General features: G+C 40.8%; 1 protein-coding gene across 1 annotated transcript; it reads left to right on the top strand.

Annotated features, from left to right (window-relative positions):
• Window positions 1-1,534: 1,534 nt before the first annotated feature.
• LOC311047029 (nuclear receptor-interacting protein 3-like) lies at window positions 1,535-8,316 on the top strand (the record flags this gene model as incomplete). The annotated part of the gene is made up of 6 exons (XM_084059612.1): window positions 1,535-1,702; window positions 3,000-3,158; window positions 3,690-3,772; window positions 4,407-4,546; window positions 7,657-7,709; window positions 8,242-8,316. 6 exons carry the CDS (start codon window positions 1,535-1,537, stop codon window positions 8,314-8,316), a joined length of 678 nt encoding a protein of 225 aa, XP_083915738.1.
• Window positions 8,317-15,354: the final 7,038 nt, after the last annotated feature.

The raw sequence follows: 15,354 nt of genomic DNA, 5'->3' as shown, positions 1-15,354 counted from the left end.
ACAGAGAAAACATACATCCTACAATCCTACATATAATCCTACCATACTCTTTAAAAGGCAAATAGAATAAATAAGTACTTCAAAGTCAAACTAAAAACGCAGAAATGCAAATAATAGTGCAATTTATCTATCATGATTCAGTTCATCTGTCATGATTCAGTTCATCTATCATATTGACTACCGTCCTTAATGTCCTCGGCTACTAATCGCACAGTGGCAGGAAAAAACTGTCAAAAAAGCGTGTTGTGTGGGTGGGTGGAGATGTTCTCTGGCCTGTGGTGTCTCAGGTTGTGTCCTGAGTCCCTCCACACGAACAGAGGGTGAGCAGGATGATGTAGATCCTTAAGGAAGCTCTGTGCTCTCCTCCTACAGTGCTGTGTGTAGATTGTGTCCATGACATGACAGGGAGATCCGACAGTTAGTAGTTAGGCAAGAAAAACGTTACTACGATGGAGGTGCCCCGTCTGAAGCTGACTTGAGCCACGAGAGGCACCGTGGAGTGAGCTCAGGCAAGCAAGTTGCCATGCCGAACGTGGCTAAGTCCGCTTCAGCCGACTCAGTGCCCCCCCCCTAGTCTTGGTACCCCCGAGACGTCAAACGTGGCCGAGTAGATTCTGGTGGCCAGAAATAGCTGGTGGCTCCCGAGGTCGCTGGATTTGTGGGTCATATCGTTCCAAGGTCAACGGATTTGTGGGTCCAATCATTCCGAGGTCGCCGGATTTGGGGCGACAGTCCTTGTATTGGATTATTCATCACAAATTTAGTTGGTAAGAGGCTAATTCTTTAGTCGACCCCCCCAAGCCAAAAGCTTAAAAGGCACTCTAGCTTTTTAATTATGGCATATGAGGAGAGTGTGGAAATCTGACATGGGAGATGACCTCTACCATGACTATACTAAACTCCATTTACCAGTGGGATCATTTTTATTTTTATAAATTCAGGCTGAAGTGCTATTTTATTTTTAATGTTTTTGTTTACTATATGGTTGTCTTTACAGCACTATGGTTTTTACTAGCCTATAGCCTAGTCTAGTGAATGCGACTCACCTTTAATGGCCATGTGACCGGTTCAGCTTTCAAAACATGGGAGTCACCAGTCACGACTAGTGACGTAATATGAGACTCGTTATCAAATGGGGCTCTCCCCAGCCTGCAGCCTGCGCATTTAGGTGTTACACCAAAATTGTCAATCTGTAGAATTCTGCGACCCCAGAGGTCACTGTGCAATGGTGTGCTGAGCTGTGCTCATAGTTATAAGACCTGTGCTTCACTGCATACCATCAGTTCTTCTGATGGTGTTTTCAGTCAGATTAGAAATGGCGATATAATTTATCTTATGTTTGGCAAATGTCACTCTATTGTCTAAATTTGTCTTGGCCACTGATATGGGCAATTTCTGGAGTCACTGAATTCGAAATGTCACAGAGTTTGGTGTAACTCGGGGAGACCAGAGGAGACCTACGAGCGCCACTAGTTCTGAGCATCAAGGAAAGGCATAATAAATAATTCATTGACAATTCAAACGTCTGTAAATGATGTTCACCACGTTGCAAACGCACAACCGGAGTGACACGGAGATCCGGGATGCTGCCGCACTGAGACAGCAGAGGAGGCTGAAGCAGACCATCATGTTCAGTCATAAGGACTCGGCGGACCTGCTGCCATTGGATGGACTGAAGAAGCTCGGGACATCTAAAGAGGGGGTGAGTCCTGTAGCAATGGTTCTCAACCTTTTCAGGCCGACTCGCCGAGACCCCCCCAAAATTATCATATTTGAACTGGGGACCCCCACCACCCTGACATAAGCACTTGGAATTGTAGGAGTTGAGGCATTACATTTAGTTTGACTTGGTTCCACAGAAAACTATTGAGAAAATAGCAGATCTACAAGCTTGTAGATCGTCTAATTTCACAATTTTTGCCTCTTTTTCTATATTATTTGACAATTTGGCCAATGTTTGACCAGTTATTATAGCTTTTATACAGAAATTGTCTTTTTTATTTTATTTAAAAAAAAAAATATTAATGAAAAGGTCTTAAAAGTCCTTAAATTGTCATGTGGGGACCCCCCAAAATCTTTGTCCTGTAGTACCAATATGGATATCTGTCACATTACAAGGTTTAAATTCATTCAATTTAATTTGTCTAATTGTCTATGAATCTATGACTTTTTTCTTAAAGACTAGATTCATTGACAATTAGACATTAGATTCATGAATCTAATTTTGTATTATTATTATTAGGCTATTGTTTTTATGTCAGCATAACAAACTGCTTTATCTGTTGTTCAACCCATGATGGGCTTAAATTGTTTCTATTAAAAAAGTCACAGAGAATTGCTAATTAGTCACAATCAGATTGCAATCCCAATTGACCCACTAAGGCCTTGGATCAAGACTATCATAGATGTATTTTATCGATTTTGACATTTGCAAATAGTAAAAGTCAGACTCGATAAAATACGTCTATGATAATCTTGATCCAAGACTACACTAAGGCATCCATGCAATAGTCAGAAGGCCTACTCAGTATAGGTTATGATTTGACAAAGGGAGCATTTACCAGCTTCTCATGCTTTTCTACTTCTGTTTACACTCTCAGAATTAAATGAACACTGAGGATTTTACAGTGCAGTTTGGGGTCCAAGATATACAAATAGCATCAAATGGGAGTCTGTGCCCTGATCTAATGTAGTATATAAAACTGCAGGGTCTTGAATTTAAAAAGGTTGAGAAACACTGCTCTAGAATAGAGACAAACATAAGTGTAAAATTGTCAGACAGTGAGTACAAAAAGGAAAAAAGAGTAAAAATGATTTAATTTTAAAAGCCTGGATACTTCAAGGAACAAGGGAACAAAATGAATTGCATTAAGTGCTCATGTGATAAAACACCCAATGGCAATAACATAACGAGGGCAAGATACCTCAGATACTGGATTGGTACATGTATCTGATTTATTTAAATATAATCATACTAATATTGACTTTATTTACTGTAGCAACCACATACCATTCTTCAGAGGCGTTTGCTGGAAGCCAAGCTGTCTCGGGGGAGGTTGAACCTGTGCGGGGTGACACCGAACACTGGAGAGGTCCTTCTAAGATCTTATGCAGATGACAGCGGAGAGGAGGAAGACTTTATTTATGTGCCCTGCAAGGTAAGACATGTGTGCCCAATGGGCTGTTACATTTACATTGTATGGTTCAATTTTTTGTCATATTTTTCTTTCTTTCTTCAGAAAGATTATAGAAAGGTTGTATGCTCAAAATGTGTATTTAGACATACAGTGTTTATGTGTTACCTATTACCTATGTTAACTATTACTAAATACTGAACTATTTGCCAAGAACATATAGTACAATACATTAGACAACAGCAAATGACTTTATTTTTTTCAAAATAATTGAATGCCTAAGTAATTATGCTTTTATATGCAAACCAAAATCCTCAGGCAAGTTAAAACCTATTTCGCCAGAGATAACTTATTTTCAACGGAGAAACATGATGTGATCTCAGTTGAAAATCCTTAAACATAAATTTGCATAAGCTTTCATTTCATGGCGGCTGGCATGCTAATTCAGACATCCCACACTTGTCTCTTGTTGTCCACACAATGTTTTTTTTTAAATACACATTACACACTCAATATCTCTCAAAGCACCTGAACGACTTGGATCTGTGTATTCAGTGCTCAGGTCAGGAGCTGAGGTTGTTGATTGACACCGGCTGTAGATTCAACCTGATGTCCTCACAGACTGTGGAGAGATTAGGGTGAGATAACTTAATTGCACAGATGCATGCATGCTCGCTCTCTCTCTCTCTCTCTCTCTCTCTCTCTCTCTCTCTCTCTCTCTCTCTCTCTCTCTCTCTCTCTCTCTCTCTCTCTCTCTCTCTCTCTCTCTCTCTCTCTCTCTCTCTCTCTCTCTCTCTCTCTCTCTCTCTCTCTCTCTCTCTCTCTCTCTCTCTCTCACACACACACACACACACACACACACACACACACACACACACACACACACACACACACACACACACACACACACACACACACACACACACACACACACATTGCCTATTTGCTTATTCTGTGCCTATCCTTTACAATCCATGAAAAAAGTAATATCTGCTGCAAGATAAAGAGAAAAAAAGAAAGAAAATAATTTACTCAAAATTGTTATCCTGAATTATTAATTCTTTGAAGATGTGTTTATTATTATTATTATTATTATTTATAGATGTGTTAATCCAACAGCATTCAGGAGGATGCAGGATTAAAACATAGTTATTGTCAACAAAAGCAAAAGTTTAACATGAAATTCCTCCATTTAGAGATAACGTTCCATATGCCCCCCCCCCCATATTTATATGATCTCTCATCATAAAACAAGACTGTTTTTTTCTGCAGCCTGAATGAAAGAGTCGACATGAACAAAGAAGAGACAGGTGGCTTTCCTCTCCAGCGTAAACTCCGAATCACTGGGCACATACAGGAAGTCAGTCTCACCATCGGGCAAATCAGGACAGAGTGCTCCTTTGCCATTGTGGGTAAGGAGGTTGAATCAAAATAACAGTTATTTATTTATTTATCTATAGATAGATAGATAGATAGATAGATAGATAGATAGATAGATAGATAGATAGATAGATAGATAGATAGATAGATAGATAGATAGAGAGAGAGAGAGAGAGAGAGAGAGAGATAGATAGAGAGACAGAGACAGAGACAGAGACAGAGACAGAGACAGAGACAGAGGCAGAGACAGAGACAGAGACAGAGACAGACAGACAGATCGTGACCCCCAGAATCGGAATCGAATCGTGAGATAGCAGAACATTCACAGGCCTTAGGAGTCCTCAGCAGCATAGGAGGAAATGTTAGGGGATATTGCACTATTTCACTTTTTTAGGTCAGTAGAGTTCACGAGTCTGATGGCTTGGGGAAAGAAACTCTTGCAGAATCTGCCCGTTCTGCTCCAGATAATGCGGTACCTTTTGCCAGAGGGCAGCAGAGTGAACAGTCCATGATGTGGGTGGGTATAGGGTCAGTCATGATGTCATTGGGCCTAGTCAGACAGCGGTTGTGAGCAATGTCCCTGATGGAGGGCAGTGAAGTCCTGATGACCTTCTCCGCTGTCCTTACCACTCTCTGCACAGATTTCCAGTCTGATGCATTGCAGCTTCCAGACCAGACAGAGATGCAGTTGGTCAGGATGCTCTCTATAGTACCCCTGTAGAATGTAGTGAGGATGGGAGGGGGGAGTTGGGCTCTTCTCATCCGGCGGAAAAAGAAAAGACGTTTCTGTGCTCTCTATACAAGAGAGCCTGTATTTGATGTGTCAGACTGTCCGTGACCTGTACCCCCAGGAACTTGGTGTTACTCTCTACCTCCCAGTGGTGGAAAGTAACTAAGTACATTTACTTAAGTAAAATTTTGAGGTATTTGTGCTTTACTTGATTATTTCCAATATCCAATACTTTTACTACTCCACTACATCTCCGATCCAAATATTGTACTTTTACTCCACTACATTTATTTGAAAACGTTAGTTACTAGTTACTTTGTAGATTTTGATTATTATTACAAAACAAACATTAACCACTTCAGCAGCCCCATATATATTTCGGGCCTTTTGAAAATAGCCGATCTACAAGCTCACAATGTGTCGCGATGCAACGCATGAGCTTGTAGATCTACTATTTTCAAAAGATTTTTATACATTTGAAAACTTGAAATGGGACACTCTGCATAATGAGTACTTTTACTTTTGGTACTTTGAGTACATTTTTATGCCAATAATTTTGTACTTTTACGAGTACATTTTTAATTCCAGACTTTTACTTGTAACAGAGTACTTCTATATTGCAGCATTGATACTTTTACTTAAGTAAAAAATGTGAGTACTTTTTCCACCACTGCTACCTCCGCTGCAGTGTCATTGATGAAGAGTGGTGTGTGGCTGTGCTGGTTCCGTCTGAAGTCAACAATGATCTCTTTTGTCTTGTTGACATTCATTCAGGACCAGATTGTGTGTGTTGCACCAGCCCACCAACTGTCTCACTTCCACCCTGTAGGCGTTCTCATTGTCGTCCCTGATGAGACCCACGACGCTTCGTGTCGTCCGCGTATTTCACCATGTGGTTGGTACCGAACCTAGCACAACAGGAGGTCATCCCTATGTTCCCCGGGTTCTATGTTCCCCCACTAAGGTTAGGGTTAGGGTTAGGTTTAGGTTAGGTCCTATGTCGTCATCATCAGGGTGAACAGCAGTGAACTCAGAACACAGCCCCGGGGAGAGCCAGTGCTCACGGAGATGACGTTGGAGTTATTGTTTTCGACCCGCACCGATAGGCTCTATGCACAGCAGCCATACTGGAAAGAAATTGGGCCTCTTCTTACTTCCTTCACAGGTGTTACCAATGTCACGGCCCCTTGGCCTGACTTGCAGGGCCTGTGTGGTTGTATGGTGTACTCCCCTGTGTATATTCTCTCCCACAGATATCCTATAGGCGTAGGCCAACTTGGGGTTCCTAATTAGGTGCATTGGGAGCACCTGGCCAGTGCTCCCTGGAGCTCTATAAAACAGTGGCTGCCAGCCATTCAAGGTGTCCCTCTTCAGATGACACTCTTTTGTTTGTTTGCCTTAAGGGGGGCGCATGCAACTATTTTCGGTGGTCACCTTATCACCGCGGTGGTGATAGAGAGAGCTCTCTCTATCACCTAAAGGGTGATAGGGTGACCACCTCATTTGGTAGCATGCGGGTCCCTTAATGATTGAGTTCACACACTTTACAACACCCCACACTACCGGTACATTTATCACACATCCATACATTGCTGACACTACTGATTACTGAATTACTCACCTCATTCCTTTTGTAAAGCATTATTTAGTTCCTTTTGTTAATAAATCACTGTTACTTTTAAGCACTGCAATTGTGTCCTCCTCCATTTGTCATGGCCCATGGGCCGGGTTGTGACACCAATGATACTAATGAAGGCTCTGTTCCATTCTGGTCACACAGAGTCAGGGTGCTGATATTGTGGTCTCATGGTTCCTTGAGGGGGTTCCAAATGGACCCTTACTGGTGTGTAACTCTGAGAGTGTCCAAATGGACCCGTTCCATTTGTACACTCTCAGAGTTACATAAGGGTTCATTTGGTTCCACTTGTATGCTCTCAGAGTTATGGGGGTCCTTGAAATTAAAATGTTTGAGAACCACTGTGCTACACTAAATGGAGCAGAGCCTTCATTGGAATAATTGGTAACACCTGTGAAGGAAGTAAGGAAGAGGCCCAATTTCTTTCCAATATGGCTGCTGTGCATAGAGCCTATTGAGGTCTGTTTGTTAGGAAGTCCAGCAGCCATTTACACAGGGGAGGACCAAGGTCCAGGGGGTCCACAGTTTGTCAACCAGTTGCTGAGGGATAATAGTGTTGAATGCTGAGCTAGTCCAAGTCCAAGAACAGCATATGCACACTGGTGTTTTTCCCCTCTAGATGTGCTCGGCTCCGGTGTAGGACAGAGGCAATGGCATCCTCTGCCTCCTTATGTCACGATTATGCTGTCATTTCAGGGAGGGACCACGTGTCCTTACATAAAAAAACCTGTTTCATCCAACTCTATACTGATCACAACTCTATACTGTTTTCACAGAAAGCAACAGGCCACTGATGTCCCTGGGCAACCAAATGCTGAAATCACTTAAGGTAATGATTGTCCCTTATCCCATCTCAGTACACGTGGCTGGCTACTATGGCGTTCTTAGTCAAGTTAAATTAAAGACGAGAAAGGGTCTGCAAGGGACATAATGCTTCTTAATTTTCTATTTCTTTTGCATGCCACAATTTGGATTGTCTATGGTTGTTCTGTAAGTATACCAATTGAAGAAGCCCAGTGTCAGTAAGAGGCCCTCAATATTTTCCTTTTTTCTGTTTTTCTTTTACGGCAGGAGGTCTCTTTTGTATATTATTTTTAGGTGGCATGAAAGCTGAGAGGAAAACAGTGAAAGAAAGTTATTTACGAGAATTTTTAATAGCAACATCTTTCAGCATTCTAGCTTTCATCAAAGCAGCTGGATAAGCAAAAAATCTGTTTATGTTTCACATTTCAGTTGCTGATACCCACACAATTCACTCAGGAGTGTGGTACCACCATTTCCATTGTTTTCTTTTACCACAGCAGGGTGTGAACATGTGGCGTAGTTGTTGTGTGACGTATCTGGTTGTCATTCTGTTGCAGTGTGTAATTGACACTGAAAAGCAGATGCTGGTGTTAGGAAAGATAACGAGGGAACAAGTCCAGTTTGCCAAGTGATCATTTTAGACACAGGTAGGTAAACATATTCCTTTTAGGACCTTTTTTTCTGGGGAAGAAATACTGTCCTGCTTCACTTTCACAAAGTTAGACACAACCACATCAGAGAGCTGCCCAATACAACCACAGTCTTTTACTGGGAGCTGCCCAGCATAACCACAGTCTGTTGCAATCTGGCTTGCTCAAGGGTACCTTGGCAGTATTTTAGGGAATGTAGAGTAGAACTTGTTCATTTTCCATGTTTAGAACCAACATCATTCCAGTCACATGCCTTTTAAGCACACTATTATGATTTCATTCAACTCAGTGTATTTATAAATTGCTTTTAAATGTGTCTAAAATATGTAAATATTGTTATCTATAAAAAAGTTCAGTAAATTTAACATTTGATAAAGAGATTACTTTGTCTTCTTCTCTCCACACAGCTTTTTCCTGACTTGAAAGATTTGTGATGTCCATATGCTGTGATACTGATCTCACCATAAGTAATACGACAGATTCTTCTCACATTTTTGTGATGGGATGCCTCATTGAGGATAAGGAATGATGCAACTTTGACCTTACAGTGTATCCGCCCCTCACGCTCATAGACGACGTACTAGAAACACACGCGCACGCGCGCGCACACACACACACACACACACACACACACACACACACACACACACACACACACACACACACACACACACACACACACACACACACACACACACACACACACACACACACACACACACACACACACACACACACACACACACACACACACACACACTCTCCCTCTTTCTTCTTTTCTCTCTCTCTCTTTCTCTCTTCACTAAATTATACATAAAGGGCAGAGATCTAGTCAACCACTGGAACGCACACACAGTTGCCTACTTCACGTGGCACTGACAACATAGACAAGTTAGGATAGTTATTATAAGAGAATGTATTACAGCTCAATGGAATCACAGAAGCAAAGCGACAGAAATTGGTGGAAAATAGATGACAGTGGATGATAAACGAATTATTAATTCAAGCAGGTAAATTGAGCGAAATTTGAAACTGGAGACATTAAATATCTATTAATACAGCAATAGTAGGTGCGCAACTATATCAGTAATACTTAGCAACAGAATCTGTAGCACTGTAGAATCCAAGATTCTTATACAATTGTCATTTATAGACATTGCATTCTGGGAATGTACAGTACAGTTAGGTCCCAAATGCACAGAGCACACACTGGCACATACTGAAGCACAATCCTTTTTTTGCATGAAGGAGACGGTAAAACCCTGAGTGTTAATTTAACCTGAGTGTACAAATATAACCAGAAGGACCCGCAATGGTCATTACGATTACATTTGGTTACATTTGTATTGTACACTCTTGAGTTTTTTTAAATTAACACTGAGGATTTTACTGTGTATTAGGTCTAAACATGTTGTGTGTGATTATGCTACATTCTTTGATGTTGAACTTATTCTGGGAGGAACATTAGCCAAAAATCTACAAGCTCACAATGTGACACGTTGTGAGTTAAGATTGTAGTACAGAGCCAACTCAGGTCCAGTTTACTAAGTCTTGAGGGTTTTAAGTGGTTAAGTATTCCCACATCCAGTATACATTTTTGTTAGAAAATGCATTCTAGAATTCTGCAATACAGTGATAATTCTGTATTCTATAGTGTATGTATATTGTACTCTAGAACTGTGTACACTTCTAATTAATTCTATAGATTTTCATATAGGAAAAGTGTCTTATCACGTAGTTGTTAAATCTATTGTAAAACAACAGTATTGCATAGTTATAATATACAATTTGTTTATATTTCATGTTTTATAATGTTCTCATGTATTTTCCAGTCTAAGTCTAACATGTATTATTGGCAATGTTGTCAGCGACTTTTAAGTATGTAATTGTAATACCACAGTGTGACACTTGACAAGCGTCATCACTTGGAATGTAGCAAAATGAAGCACTTGTCAATAAAATATCAAACAATGTGTTTATCTTTCTGGTCTTTTGCATAATTTAAGGAGGCCATGGAAAAGCTTGTAGATCGGCTACTTTCAAATAGCCGTAGCCTAGTCGCTTCATTTGGGCTTGTTTTCATAGACCTGGTTGCTTATTTCTCTCGCAAAATCTGGTAACACTGCTCTTCAACCTCTTCCTAATTCCATGTTCATAAAGCACAGGTAATCCCAACCACAAAATAATGACTATTTTGAAAACAGTGTCCCTAAAATGACTCATAACTTAGCTCATTTTACGACTTCACCCTCATATCTCGACCCTACATTGTGTGTCTAAATTGTTTTGTTAAAAAATATATGTATTCCAAATTTTTCACATTTTGTGAAGATCAACAAGCTCACAATGTGTTGCATTGCGACATGTTGTGAGCTCGTAGATCAGGTATTTTCAAATAGTTGATGTGGTTTAAGGGATTTTGCTGCTATTTGCTCATTTTGCTGGGGACCCACTGGAACCCCACAACTGTAACTATAACAACCACAATGTGAGAGTTGACTGGCAGGTGATGTGAACCAACCCCTCCAGTGGTGGCCATGAGAATACAGTGGTGGATCTGTCACCATAGCAACCCACAGCCTAACAATGAAGTTAAAGTAGCTGACTGGTGAAGACGAGGGCTCTCTGGGGATTTAAGAACTAACGTTACAGGTAGGCTATATGTATTCATGCCGTATATTTCATAACATGAAAGTTTTGTTTAACTTATGAAGTTATTTTAAGCCAGCTTAGTTTAGAAGACACAGTGGACATACAGGAAAACATTTGACAAGCTCCTTTCCAAGATGGTGTTAATGCATTTTGAGAAAACGACACTACCTTACAGGATGGTCATTATTCAGGGTCCCTAGAACTCTGCTTCCAAACATTTAGTTGGGGACCTGAACCGTCTCAAGGACCGCTTGAGAGGGTTCAGGTTCCTGAATCACTGCTCTAGAATAAATATATAATGTGTAAGAGTATATTTGTCTGCCTACATGAGTATGTGTCACCTGTTTTAACAGTACTGTATGTAAAGATGTCTGCACTCTGAGGAGATGTCTCAGGTGCTTACGTACAAAAACTAGGAAAGTGGAAATCCAAAAGGAAAAGGAAAAGAGGTTCAACTGAAAAATATTCAAATTGAAAAATGTAACAAATGATATGCTGACATAAGAAATGATGCATACTGTAAATAGAAAATATTCCATCAAAAGACATCAGTCATCACTTCTCTTCTCTTCTAAAGAACAACAAAGATACATTTAGCTGCTTTCTTTGCTGTTCCAGAACAGTTCTTTGTTCACAGACTAATTCAAGCAGGCTTTAAAACTCTATTATTTCCTGACATTACAAATTACATTTACATTTAAAGATAACAGCTGGACACTCGGACAGGGCATCGCTGCCATGCTGAGACAAACAGCATTAACTGTGTCTTGGTGTCTTTAAAATGGTTGCCCAGTAGTTTAGATTTTCATTAATTAAAAGATCCCCCATAAATGCTACTGGGGGGGCGGCAATAATTTTGACAAGACATTGGATTTTTCAATGCTACACTCTCTCTCTACTGTCAGGCTAATAGACCAAAATGGAATCAGACACCCAGCTACGGCCAGGGGTCCACAGGCTGATCCCACTGTTCCTGGGAAAGCGGTGCCACAACATTACTTTTGTTGTGGACACCTCGGAGGCCATGAGCTCTGTCCTGGGGTCAGTGAAACGCCTGATGATCCAGACCCTGCTCACTAAAGCCTCTCTCAGGGACTCTCTCTTCAACATCATCACCTTTTCATACAAGGTAAATATGGAACTAGTAACACCTGCAACACATTTTATACTGGTGGATTGCCAGTGAGGGAAGCGTTCACTTCAGAAGCTCCACCAACCATTAGGCTATATAGGAAGTGGATTTTGTGTATTCAAATGATGGAAAGTTGCAGGTGATCTCTCTAACAACACTACCTTCTCACAGTGGTGTAATGTAACTAAGTCCGTACTCATTGTACAGTACTCAAGTACTGTACAATTTTGAGGTATTTTTACTTCTACTCCACTACATCTCAGAGGCAAATATTATAATTTTACTCCACTATAATTATTTGAAAACTTTAGTTACTAGTTACTTTGTAGATTTTGATTATTATTACAAAACATACATTAACCACTTCAACCCTATATACATTTCGGCCATTTGAAAATAGCTGATCTACAAGCTCACAATGCGTCGCGATGCGACACATTGTGAGCTTGTAGGTCGGCTATTTTCAAATTATTTTTTATACATTTGAAAACTTGTGAAATGGGACATTCTGCTTAATGAGTACTTTCTACTTTTGGTACTTTAAGTACATTTTGATACCAATACTTTTGTACTTTTACTAAAGTACATGTTTAATTCTTACTACAGAGTATTTACATTACAGTATTGATACTTTCAGTAAAAAATGAGAGTACCTTTTCCACCACTGCCTTCTCATAAAAGGTTTGGGAGACCGGTATCTAGTCAAATTCTGTTAGAATGTCCTCCATGGTATACCAGCCACTTTGCCATTTCTGCATGTTTATTTGTAGGTTGTTTATTTAGGGTTGACGTACTTGTATGACATACATAAGTTTCATATATTTTGTAGTTTACAAACAAGCAACACCTCTTTCTAGGTGAACTGCTGGTCCCACCACATGCTCCCCTGTGCTCCTGACACTGTGTACGAAGCTCTCTCCTGGATCCACTCCCTGAGCTGCAGCCCCGGCAGGGACCTCCTGGCCGCTCTGAGCACAGCCCTCTGTGACCCGGCCTGTCACTCCGTCCACCTGGTCACCAGGGACCTCCCGGACCACCCAAAGGCCGTCCTAAAAGCTCTGCCCACCATGACAGCTGGGAGGCCGCTTAATGTCTTTTACCTGTCAGATTCAAATGGACCACTGGATACCAACATGCAGGACTTCCTGCAGTGTCTGACTCACACCACCGGAGGGAGCTGTTACGTGCTTCCAATAGGGACAGATGGGTCATTGGAGAAGGTGACCTTTGATCCTTTTCTTTTAATGTCTGGGGAAAATAGATTTTAAAAAATGATAAAATATGGCACAGTAAATTAATGAATAAAAAAAAAGCACATCATAATAATGAAGAAACCATAGGTTTTCCATCACACCCACTCTCTCTGTCTGTCTGTGTAAATGTTGTCTTGTTGGCTGACAGGCAGTGGTTTTTAGGTATCTTTTACTTTACTGGAGTATTTCCAATTTTCAATACTTTTACTTCTACTCCACTACATCTCAGAGGCAAATATTGTACTTTTACTTTAATTTGAAAACCTACTTCTACATTGCAGTATTGATACTTTTACTTAAGGGGAATACCACTCATTTTCAACATTGAACTATGTCTTTAATGTTGTGTGGAAATAAGAACCCCCCCCCCCCCCCTTCTATGTTGCCTAGAACTGGATAATTGATTGGGTATTGCGTATGTCACTGATCACATGACCTCAATCAATTATCCAGTTCTAGGCAACATAGAAGTGGGGGGGACATTTTTCTTATTTCCACACAATAGCTCTAAGGTGTATGAAAATTAGTGGTATTCCCCTTTAAGTAAAACATTTAAGTGCTTTTTCCACCACTGCTGACAGGTGATTCCGCTGTTCATTGGGGAGAACCAGACATCAGTGCCAAATGCTTCGACAGTAAAACCCTGCATTCTGTCCACCCCTGTCATCCCACACCACCAGCATGTGCCTCTCCCTGTGCTCAGGTCAGTGTCCTGGGTAACACTCAAACAATTCAACAGACATGATTGCACACTTTTATTACGTTTTTATGATTAGAAACTTTACACAGTTGATAATGGTGTCAGGTTGATGCTTTAACATGTCAATTGATGGGTCAACACACGTGTCCTCTGCAAGTGTATATCGTTCGTACATTGTGGTCCTGTCCTGTGAAGCTCAATATCAGAGCATGACGATAACACTGCCAGGATTTATACCAGGGCCATTTGTGCTTTAAGTAAACTAATGTAATCGATAAGAAGATGATTCACGATATGGTCACTTAACACTAGGTAATTGTAATGTGTTCTTTTGGCATATCCCCACACACATTTGTTAAAGTCCCCATACACATGCATTACATCAGAGAGCACAGGGTCACATGCAGTGCCCTTGGAGCATTTTTCTTGAGTTCAGTCAAGTGTAAGGTGCAGAGAAAAGATAATTTCCATGTAAACTTTTATGTAATTTTATGGGGAAATAGTGTCTTGAATTTGAACTTCGTGTGGTTCTTAAGGTGCAGTCTGGGTAATCCGTTCTGTCCAACAACTTCCTGTGTGCTGTCCGCTCGCACCCTGGCCATTACAGAGTTCTTACCAGGCTGCAGAGTGTTAGCCAGGAAGGAAGCCGATGGCCTGTACTATCTGGGCACTGTCATACAGGAAGTACAGGTAATTAGTGATAGACTTACATTTAAATTAAATTGAATTAGATGTCAACTATATCCATATCTCAGTGTATTGTATCACAATGGGTTTCACAATACTATGGGTCAGCATGGTATTGGGTATACTACAGTACATGATACTAAATTATATGAAGTACTTGTTTGACTCTACATTAGTTTAATATATTTAGCAGTTTAGTTCAAAGTTGTGAAGCAGTGATGAAATACCCACATTTGTGCTGGTGAAATAAAACAAATGAAATGCATGTCAGTTCATTTGACCTTTTCCAATGAATCCCACAACAGGGGCGCAGAGGAGTGTGGGTAGTCGAGTTTGACCACCCCGGTAGTGCTGCGTTGGGCTTTAGCTTCTCTGAGGTATTTCGTCAACAGCTTGTCTGTTCTCCGGACATGATCAACCACACCAAGGCTCACTCACACTACCTAGGGCCCGGGGACACTGTCCTGACACCATGGGAACCAGCCCTAAAGAGGTATGGACCTGGGAGAGTGCTGACAGGCATGGAGCTCAGAGACAATCTGAAAGGTATGGGATTGATATCTGTAGCTGCTTTCTGGTCATTGACCATATTCACA

Source organism: Gymnoscopelus microlampas (assembly GCF_963454915.1).
Source record: "Gymnoscopelus microlampas genome assembly, chromosome: 6".
Classification (NCBI taxonomy): domain Eukaryota; kingdom Metazoa; phylum Chordata; class Actinopteri; order Myctophiformes; family Myctophidae; genus Gymnoscopelus; species Gymnoscopelus microlampas.
This window is presented reverse-complemented; position numbering and strand designations above follow the sequence as displayed.